The 10,744-nt window shown below is 56.6% G+C and overlaps 1 protein-coding gene and 1 long non-coding RNA gene across 2 annotated transcripts; one reads left to right on the top strand and one right to left on the bottom strand.

Annotated features, from left to right (window-relative positions):
* Window positions 1–58: 58 nt before the first annotated feature.
* On the bottom strand, window positions 59–3,309 carry LOC139360353 (uncharacterized). The gene is made up of 2 exons (XR_011617675.1): window positions 2,707–3,309; window positions 59–784 (listed from the first exon to the last, which is right to left on the bottom strand). It is a non-coding gene; the product is annotated as an uncharacterized lncRNA (long non-coding RNA).
* Window positions 3,310–3,480: 171 nt separating this feature from the next.
* On the top strand, window positions 3,481–6,014 carry LOC105478563 (interferon regulatory factor 2 binding protein 1). The gene has a single exon (XM_011736001.2). The coding sequence runs from the start codon at window positions 3,849–3,851 to the stop codon at window positions 5,601–5,603; it is 1,755 nt and encodes a 584-aa protein (XP_011734303.1). The 5' UTR covers window positions 3,481–3,848; the 3' UTR covers window positions 5,604–6,014.
* Window positions 6,015–10,744: the final 4,730 nt, after the last annotated feature.

Genomic DNA, 10,744 nt, shown 5'->3' with positions numbered 1-10,744 from the left:
CTACACCTGCCCCGCCCCCTCCACAGGTAGGCAATTGGGAGGCTAGTGGTTTTCCAGCTTTTTTTTTTTTTTTTTTTTTTAATTCTTAAAGCCATCAAGTCTTGTGTTTACATGAAATCTTCCTACTCATCCTTTAGATACCAGTCTAAATGTCACCTCCAGGAGAAAGTCCTAGATTCCTTCCCAAGGCTAACATGGGTTTGCCTCTTAGAGTCTCTCTCAGTGTCCTGTGGTTCTTTTTTTCTCTTTGCTTTTCTTATTTCTGGTTTTTCGTTTTGTTTTGTTTTGAGACAGGATCTCGCTCTGTTGCCCCGGCTGGAGTGCAGTGACACGATCACAGCTCACTGCAGCCTCGACCTCCCAGGCTCAAGCAATCCTCCTACCTCAGCCTCCCAAGTAGCTGGGACCACAGGCATGTGCCACCATACTCAGATACTTGTTTTATTTTTCTAGAGATGGGGTTTTCCTATGTTGTCCAGGCAGATCTCAAACTCATGGGCTCTGGCAGTCCTCCCACCTCAGCCTCCCAAAGTGCTGGGATTACAAGCATGAGCCACCACACACAGCTGGGTTCTTTTTCATAGTGTCTTTAAATGAACACAGGCCTTTATCTATTTAAGGCACATTTGCCCCATAATGTCATGAAGGCAGGAACTGGTTCTTTTACTCTGCTACAGGGCCAGGTAACAAAATAGGTAATCACCACCACTCTGGACTCAGACGTGGCTCAAGTGCTGGTGCTGCCCTGGCCAACCGTGTAACCATTGACTTCCAGTGTCCTTACCTGTAGAATGCGCATAAAGATCTCAGAGTCTTTCTTCCTATAATTAGATTATACTTTTTTTTTTTTTTTGAGATGGAGTCTCCCTCTGTTGCCCAGGCTGGAGTGCAATGGCACAGTCTTGGCTCACTGCAACTTCTGCCTCCTGGGTTCAAGTGATTCTCCTGCCTCAGCTTCCCAAGTAGCTGGGACTACAGGCGCATGCCACCACACCTGGCTAATTTTTTTATTTTAACTTAGTTAGTTTTTTTTTTTTTTTTTGAGATGGAGTCTTGCATCTGTCCCCCAGGCTGGAGTACAGTGGTGTGAACCCATCTCCTGGGTTCATGGAATTCTCCTGCCTCAGCCTCCTGAGTAGCTGGGATTACAGGTGTGCGCCACCACACCTGGCTAATTTTTGTATTTTTTAGTAGAGATGGGGTTTTACCATGTTGGCCAGGCTGGTCTCAAACCCCTGACCTCAAGTGATAGGCCTCCCAAAGTGCCGGGATTATAGGAGTGAGCCATTGCCACCGCCCGGCCTAATTTTTTAATTTTTAGTAGAGACAAGGTTTCACCACATTGGCCAGTCTGGTCTCGAACTTTTGACCTCAAGTGATCCGCCCTCCTCGGCCTCCCAAAGTGCTGGGATTATAGGCATGAGCCACCATGCCTGGCCAGGAAAGCTTTTCCAGACACACACTCCCCACAGCAGTCATCACAAATTTTAGTTCATCATTTGAGTAAATTTAGTATCTGCCTCCATCACCAGGCTGGGGCTTCTCAGGGGCAAGGCTTAAGCCTGTCTCAGCTGCTATGTCCCCAGCATTGCCCACCACGGAAGAGGGGTTGAATATTTGAATAACTGTCCAGCTTAAAAACAACTTCCATTTATGGCACTTTTCTGTGCCAAGCACCAAGCTAAGCATTTATATGCATGTTTGCATTCAATCTGAAGGTACCCAAATAAAAACAGACTCGAGGGGGTCTCCATTTTTTCCAAGAAGTTTAGAGACTTGCCCAAGGCCACAGCTGGTCAGAGGCCAGTCCAGTCCACCTGAAGGCTGAATCTGGCCAGAAGTCTTAACTCCCTTTAGAGTTTCGTAAATAATAGCCCAAAGGCAATTTTAAGTGACATATGAATGTCTTCTTGAATTAGTCGATAGTTTTCACTGATTTTTTTTAAGCTAACCAGTAGATGAAACCCATGATTGTGAACGTATTACCTAGGATGAGGTAAAAATAGATAGATCTTTTTATTTCTATTTATTTTTTTGAGACAGGGTCTTGCTGTGTTGCCCAGGCTGGAGTGCAGTGACGCAATCATGGTTCACTGCAGCCTGTTACCTCCAGACTCAAGCAATCCTCTCACCTCAGCCTAATAAATCTTTTTTTAAGGGAGAAAAGTGTTCAAATACAGGTAGTAGACAAAATTGTGAAACCATTTTGAAATTGTGAAGTCTGGGTAACAGAATCAGAGTTGCTGCGGTTCCAGTGGGACGGGAGAAGGGACAAGCAGCCCCTCACTAGACTGAAAACCAGGGCCAACTGGCACATCATTCAAGTATTTTTGAGCACCTAACATGGACCCAGGCCTAGAGAAAGGGGCTGTTGTGGGTTAGAACCTGGAGACCCGCCTCCGCCGTTCCCCAAAGACAGCCCCGTCGTGTTCCCAATGCCTGGGAAAGAAGACAGGAGGGTCCTCAAAGCCTGATTGGGCCTTGCAGGTAGTGAGCGCTCAGGGTTGGGGAAAGGTAGTCTGGTGTTCGCCCTTCCCCAGCAACTCCCTCCTCTTGCCCGTCACTTCTTAACCCCTTACTCTTCCCTCAAATTGGGGAGCAACAGAGGATAAGGGTCCCCCAAACGCCATGCTCCGAATGCACGTAAAGAACCCCCAGAAAGGTTGGGGGGGGGCGGGTAAAGCAGCGTGAATCTGAAAGGCCTACCCCAACCTCCCAGGCGGCGGAAGCACATCACTTTGTCCGCGTCCGCAGTGCATTTTGGGAATTGTAGTGAAGCGGTGGAGGACGCCGAGCAGCCGACGGTGTAACCCTTTAGAGACCAGAGCGCGCGGGCAGAGCTGGGACAGGGTTAGAGGGCGGTCAGTCGCCCCCCTTCTTTAGCAGAGAAAACTGAGGCAAGGCTCTGGCTCCGGAGCCCTTAGTCCTCTCCCTTCGCTGGCTGTGGCGGGCCCCAGAGGCATACATCTAGGATTCCGGGGGAGGACGAAGTGCCAAGTGGCCACCCCCACCCCCACCTAGTTGCCAGTTTCCCTTCCCTGCTCTGAAGCCAATCAGGGCTTCTCCGCCCCGCCCCAGAAGCTGCTACCTTCCTTATCCGTCATTGGCCCACCTTTGCTGGGCGGGGAAACTGAGGTTCAGAGAGGGCAAGACATTTTGCCTAAAGCTGCACAACAAATCGGAGCAGAAGTTGGAATCCTGGAAGCCTGTCCACCCACCCCCAAAATTTCTGAATCCGGAGTAGCTCTGATCATTCGTATTGCAAACTCGCCTCCCACCTTTGTGTCCCACCCAGCATCTTGCGGCGCGCCGAACTCCGGCCCCGCGGAGACGGTTATAAGTGCTGCGCGCGGAGAGGCGACGACCCCCCCAGCCCGCCTCTGCCCGCCGTTCCCTTTAAGAGCCGGCCCCGGCGGGACTACGTTTCCCAGAAGGCTTTGCTGGCGCGTTATGTAACTTTCCCTGCGAAGCGGCCTCTGGGGCAGAAGAAGGAGGTGGAGGCGGCGGCGGCCGTTGCAGCGGCGGCGGCGAGAGCGGCGGGAGCCCGAGGCGGCTGCGCTCGCGGCCCATCGTGGGGCCCGAGCTGTGCGCCTCGGCTCGGAGCCCGGACCGGGCGGGGGCGCCGACGTGCCTCAGCCTGCCTTTGCGAGGGAGGCGGGAGTGAGCAGAAAGGCTTAGGGCCCAGGGGGCGGGGAAGGGGGGCCGGGCCTGGATCCGGCGGGGAGGCCGAGCCGGAGGCCGGACCGTGGCTCGCGCTGTCCCGGGGACGCGGATCGAACGTCGGCGGCGCGGATCGCACGTCGGCGGCCGGTGGAACGCGGGAGCCGGGCGGCGCGCGGACTGGGGCCATGGCGTCTGTGCAGGCGTCCCGCCGCCAGTGGTGCTACCTGTGCGACCTGCCCAAGATGCCGTGGGCCATGGTGTGGGACTTCAGCGAGGCTGTGTGCCGCGGCTGCGTGAACTTCGAGGGCGCGGACCGCATCGAACTGCTCATCGATGCCGCCCGCCAGCTCAAGCGCAGCCACGTGCTCCCCGAGGGCCGCTCCCCCGGGCCCCCGGCCCTTAAGCACCCGGCCACCAAGGACCTGGCTGCGGCCGCCGCACAGGGGCCCCAGCTGCCGCCCCCGCAGGCCCAGCCCCAGCCGTCAGGGACCGGCGGCGGCGTCTCGGGCCAGGACCGCTATGACAGGGCCACATCATCGGGCCGCCTCCCCCTGCCCTCGCCCGCCCTGGAGTACACTCTGGGGTCCCGCCTGGCCAATGGGCTGGGCCGTGAGGAGGCCGTGGCTGAGGGGGCGCGAAGGGCCTTGCTTGGCTCCATGCCTGGCTTGATGCCCCCTGGGCTGCTGGCAGCTGCAGTGTCTGGCCTGGGAAGCCGAGGCCTGACGCTGGCACCCGGCTTGAGTCCTGCCCGTCCCCTCTTCGGCTCCGATTTCGAGAAAGAGAAGCAGCAGAGGAATGCGGACTGTCTGGCAGAACTGAACGAGGCCATGCGGGGCCGGGCAGAGGAATGGCACGGGCGACCCAAAGCAGTGCGGGAACAGCTACTGGCGCTGTCCGCCTGCGCCCCGTTCAATGTGCGCTTCAAGAAGGATCACGGGCTGGTGGGGCGAGTGTTCGCCTTCGATGCTGCTGCCCGTCCTCCAGGATACGAATTCGAGCTGAAGCTCTTCACCGAATACCCCTGTGGTTCCGGCAATGTGTATGCCGGCGTCCTGGCGGTGGCTCGCCAGATGTTCCACGATGCTCTGCGGGAGCCGGGCAAGGCACTGGCTTCTTCGGGCTTCAAGTACCTCGAATATGAACGCCGGCATGGCTCAGGAGAATGGCGGCAGCTGGGCGAGCTGCTTACCGACGGCGTCCGCAGCTTTCGCGAGCCAGCTCCCGCGGAGGCCCTGCCCCAGCAGTACCCAGAGCCTGCCCCTGCGGCTCTCTGTGGCCCACCACCGCGAGCCCCATCCCGGAACCTGGCGCCCACGCCGCGCCGTCGCAAGGCATCCCCCGAGCCGGAGGGCGAGGCGACTGGGAAGATGACCACCGAGGAGCAGCAACAACGGCACTGGGTGGCACCTGGAGGTCCGTACTCCGCTGAGACCCCTGGTGTGCCCTCGCCCATTGCCGCCCTGAAGAATGTGGCCGAAGCCCTGGGCCACTCACCCAAGGACCCTGGCGGAGGTGGAGGGCCTGTGCGTCCAGGGGGCGCCAGCCCTGCAGCCTCCTCCACTGCCCAGCCGCCAACCCAGCATCGCCTTGTGGCCCGCAACGGTGAAGCAGAAGTCAGTCCCACAGCGGGGGCCGAAGCTGTCAGCGGGGGTGGCGGCGGCACTGGGGCGACCCCTGGGGCTCCCCTGTGCTGTACCCTGTGCAGGGAGCGGCTAGAAGACACCCACTTCGTCCAGTGCCCCTCGGTGCCCGGACACAAGTTCTGCTTTCCCTGCTCCCGGGAGTTCATCAAGGCGCAGGGCCCGGCCGGGGAGGTATACTGCCCGAGCGGAGACAAGTGCCCGCTGGTCGGCTCCTCCGTGCCCTGGGCCTTCATGCAGGGCGAAATCGCCACCATCCTTGCTGGAGACATCAAGGTTAAGAAAGAACGGGACCCCTAGGCTACCACTGCCTCCAGGCTACTGCCCTCTGCCCTTTTGCCATCCACCGCTGACGCGGATAAATTATTCCCTCCCCGACCCAGCCCAGTGCCACCCCTATCTGTGTACATACTCCCTTCCTCCACCCAGATGGGTCCCCTGGGGTAGATGCATTGTGGGTGGGGGGAGAAAGCTTGTGGCTCCTGTCCGAGGGGATATTTGGGGTCCCTTGGCCCCTCCAGTTTCCCTCTGTCCTTGGCTTGGCTTTGCTGCTGCTTGTAGTTGGGGGAGAGGTGCCCCCCTCCTCCTTGAGAAGGGACCTCCTGAAAATTCGCTCTTTATAAACGAGGCAAAAGCATTTTATTGCCCCCCCTCTCCCGCCCCCTTCTGCTCCTTCAATAAACCGAAAGATGGGTTGTTTTTTTTTTTTCTCTTCTTGGTCCCTTGGTTGTGTGAGATGCTGCGCCCCCTTTGGGACTGAACTAGTCCTGCGAGGGCGAAGACGTTGCGCGGTAGCCTCCAGGTGGCGCCCTGCACCCAGGCCGTCCCGCCGGCCGACCTTCTGCAAGTGCGACCCACTGCTCACGTTTTAGCCATCGGCCCGTTCTCCAGATGAAAGAACTGAGGCTCAGAGAGGGGATGGCTCCTGTAGGGGAACCACAGACAGTCTCGGGAGTAGATTACCCTTCTGTAGCTGGCCCATTCCCTATCTCTACCTGGAAGGTGGAGGACTCAGCGCCTACGTGGGGAGGGGAAAGAGGCAGAGGGAGGTTTCCTAGAAGAAACGGGCAGGGGGTTCTTGCTGAGTAGAAGGGAGAATTTAGGGTAGACTGCTAGAGGGACTACCTGAGGAAAGAGGAAATTTACCTCCACGGGGTAAACTAACAGGATGCCTAGAAACAACTTGGCTACTTTTCGCCTCTGGTGGTGCCCCAGAGGCGGACGTTTGGGAAGCCCCAACTGGACTCCTCGCCCTCGTGTCGGGAGACAAGCCCCTTCGGCGGCCACCCTAGAGAGCAGAGCGAAAGGCACTCGCCCCGCGGCTGCCTCTGATGTGCGCGGCCTTGTCCCGCACCTGTCCGGGTGGCTGATCATTAACCAGGACTTCCTGCTCGCTGGCGTCACGGGGCGGGGCCTGAGCGGGCTGCGGCAAAGCAGGGGTTAAGGGGAGGGGGCGGCCCCAAGAGCCCAGCCCCCACCCCTGCGGCCTCCCCCGCCAAGCCGAGGTGGAGAGATTCCGGGAAGGGGGAATGCGGGGCTCAAAGGCCCGCGGATGGACCGAAATAGGGAATGATTGTCCTACCACCACCCAGCACTGTCAGACAGCTCTGGGACCCGAGGTTGTCCCTAGATCCCCTCGGGAACCCAGGGTTCCCATCACCTAAATCTGGAGGCCTCTAAAGTCCTGCCCCATCAGCCCGGTTAGGCAGGGATCCCACCCATACTTGCATACCTACATGTCCTAACTCCCAGATATTAGGGATCCCTAGGGCGTCAACTTTCGCATCTGGAGGACCCTCTGTTCTTGGGCTAAGGGGTCCCATCCTTCCTCACCCCCCAGCCGTCAGCTCTCAGGTGTTCTGCCACCCCTGGCACTGCCAGCCTGGGCTCAGGGCAGGGCTGGGAAAACCACCCCTGATTAAATACACCAGGTGATAAGCCCAGGGCAAGAGAGACCTGGATGGAGCTCTGTGCCGGGGCTCCCCTCCCAGGCAAGCCTCTGGCTTCCCCTGACCAGCTCTGCAGACCCAAGTGCTGGGTATCTCACCCATCCCCAAATCTTTAGTGCTGGAGGCCTCTAGACACCTGGCTCCTATGCTGCAGTTGGAGCTAAATTGCTGTGGAGGACACCTGGTCCTTTAAGAACAGCTGGTAAGTGGGTGGGGGGCAGGGGAGTCACCCCCAGCCTGGCTGGTGTGTATTCTAGATAGAGGTTGAGTTAACCATTAACAGAGCAGAAGGCCTGACCTGTGTGGGTGTGGGGGCTGGATCAGCCCCCCTTCCCCCAGTGCCAGGGTGGGGCCAGGGTGGAGGGGTTCTGGATTTATTTGGGAATCAGGGAGCAGGTGCAGAGACTTCGCAACAAACGGGAAACACAGAGAGACACTCAGGGAATGATGGGAGACAACAGAGGTGGGGAGGGAGAGATGCGGAGACCAGCTCACTGAAAGAGACAAGGAGACACAGGAGCCGGAGACCCAGCGAGACAGGGAGAGACTCGAGAGAACCTCAGAGATGAGGCAGACACAGAGAAGGAGAGACAGAAAAGAAAAGGAAATGGACAATATTCTGATAGGTTGAGCCAGACTGAGATGACAGATGAGATGCCAACAACAGAGACGCAAAAGAGGGGAGACTGAGATGCAGAGAGAAGGCAATAAAGAAGAGATGAGAAAAAAAAAGGAGAGATGAGAAAGACTGAAATCAGGAAAAGGCACAGGTGTGAACTAGAGTGATGACATCCTCAAACTCAAAAGTTCTGTGAGACAGGCAGGGAACGGGAGGAAGTGCAAGATTCTATCTGTTTGGGTCATTTGATCCCCAGTCAAGGCACCTCCTCCAGGAAGCCCTTCCTGACCCCCAGGCTGCATCGGGTGCCATTTCTGCACCCCACATATCCCTCTGTGCTCCCCCAGGCCCAGCCCTGTCCATTCTGGAGTGTTGCTGTCTGGCAAGCAGACGGTGAGCCCCAGAAGGGTAAGGCCAGGGCTGTCTTGATCACCACTGCATCCCCAGCATCACCCAGCACAGGGTCAGCTTAAGGGATGGATAGATTAATGGGCTGCTTCTCTTCCTCAACAAGTGTTTATTCAGCATCCACCATGTGACAAGCACTGGGGGAGATAATGTGGATGGAACAGGAAACAGAATCCAGCCCCTGCTCTCATGGAGCTGGCATTCAGGTGAGAGATGCAAACAGGACAATAAAATACGACAGCCGGCCGGGCACGGTGGCTCACGCCTGTAATCCCAGCACTTTGGGAGGCCGAGGCGGGCAAATCACGAGGTCGGGAGATCGAGACCATCCTGGCCAACATGGTGAAATCCCGTCTCTACTAAAATACAAAAAATTAGCCGAGCGTGGTGGCGCACGCCTGTAGTCCCAGCTACTCGGGACGCTGAGGCAGGGGAATCGCTTGAACCCAGGAGGCAGAGGTTGCAGTGAGCCGAGATCATGCCACTGCACTCCAGCCTGGTGAAAGAGCAAGACTCCGTCTCAAAAAAAAAAAAAAAAAAAAAAAAAAAAAAAAAAAAAGACAGCCATAGAGTGGTCAGTCCTAAGAAGAAAAAATAAACCAGGGAAAGGAGATAGTGATGGGAGTTGCTATTTTACTTTCTTTTTTTATCTTAATGGAGATGGGGTTTCACCATGTTGGCCAGGCTGGTCTCAAACTCCTGAGCTCAAACGATCTGCCTGCCTCAGCCTCCCAAAGTGCTGGGATTACAGGTGTGAGCCACCGTGCCCAGCCGGGGTTGCTATTTTATTTTATTATTTATTTATTTATTTTGAGACAGAGTCTCACTCTGTCGCCCAGGCTGGAGTGCAGTGGTGTCATTCCAGCTCACTGCCACCTCCACCTCCCGGGTTCAAGCGATTCTCCTGCCTCAGCCTCCCAGGTAGCTGGGACTAGAGGCACGCAACACCATGCCTGGCTAATTTTTGCATTTTTATTAGAGATGGGGTTTGACCATATTGGCCAGGTTGATCTCAAACTCCTGACCTCATGTGATCTGCCTGCTTCAGCCTCCCAAAGTGCTGGGATTACAAGCATGAGATAACATGCCCAGCCGGGGTTGCTATTTTAGAAAGGGATGTAGGGAAGAGCTCACTGAGCACGTGACACTAAGAACTGAAGGAGGGGAGGGAGTAAGCCAGCAGAAATCTGTGTAAATAGCACCTGCAAAGGTCCTGAGGTGGGAGCCTGCTTGGTTTGTCCCAGAAGCAAGCAGGTGACCAGTGCTGGGGGAGAGTAGTAGGAAATTGAATCAGAGGGGTGGTGGGGGAGCAGTAAGAGGACCTGTACACTGTGATAAGTACTTTGAATTTTGTTTTTTGTATTTTTTGGGACAGAGTCTTGCTCTCTGTCACCCAGGCTGGAGCGCAGTGACACGATCTCAGCTCACTGCAACCTCCGCCTCCAGGGTTCAAGCCATTCTCCTGATTCAGCCTTCTGAGTAGCTGGGATTACAGGTGCCCACCACCACACCTGGCTAATGTTTGTATTTTTAGTAGAGATGGGATTTCACCATGTAAGGCAGGCTGGTCTCGAACTCCTGACCTCAAGTGATCTGCCTGCCTTAGCCTCCCAAAGTGCTAGGATTGCAGGCATGAGCCACTGCACCTGGCCTGAATTTTGTTTTAATAGGAACAGGTGGGAGCTTTCAAGCAGGGGTAAAGGGATGGAGCAAATGAGACAGAAATGGCATAGAACCCACTGGGACCGACATTTATCTCTGTGTTCTCAACACGGAGCCCAGCACAAATGCCCGATGACTGTGCCTGCATGCGTGAGTGAGACCCCAAACCAACAGAGAAAACGTCAGAATGGCATCTAGATGGACAGACGGGCTCAGAGACCCCCAGGGAGAGGCCAGCTCAGGGCCCGAGGACACTCAGGGACAGCAGGTCCACACAGACCCACAGCAGCCCTGCTGAGAACTCCCGTTCCTTCCAGAACCCTCCCCACCCGGAAAGCTTCCTAGAGCTGGAAAAAACCCCCAGGCCCTCCTGCCCGCCTCACCCGTGGCGTGCCCACTCACACCTCAGGCAGAGGAAGCTGGCAGGCCCCACAGGAACCTTTCTTTGCAGGGGGAGTGGAGGCAGGCGGGCGGCAGGGACGAAGGGAGAAGAGTGGCGGGCGGGCAGGCTGCGGCTACACAAAGGCCCCAGTGTCTTCCCCTCCTGCCTGGGTACAGATATAAATAATACGCACATATACGTTTATATATATACCAGCATGCTGGTGGGGGGAGGCTGGGGGGCACACACTCCCCTAAGGGTCCAGGCATGGCAGTCGGCCCCTGTAGGGGCTGGGGGCTCAGAGACTCACAGAGATAGTGCCCAAGACTAAGAGGCTCAGGCAGAGAGACGGTGGACAGAGAGAAGGAGAGGGAGAAACTTACAAAGTAGGACAGAAAGAGACTTGCAGAGACTGTGCCAG

This window comes from Macaca nemestrina, chromosome 20 (assembly GCF_043159975.1).
Source record: "Macaca nemestrina isolate mMacNem1 chromosome 20, mMacNem.hap1, whole genome shotgun sequence".
Classification (NCBI taxonomy): Eukaryota; Metazoa; Chordata; class Mammalia; order Primates; family Cercopithecidae; genus Macaca; species Macaca nemestrina.
Note: the sequence above shows the minus strand (reverse complement) of the source record. Positions and strands in the feature narration are given on the sequence as shown.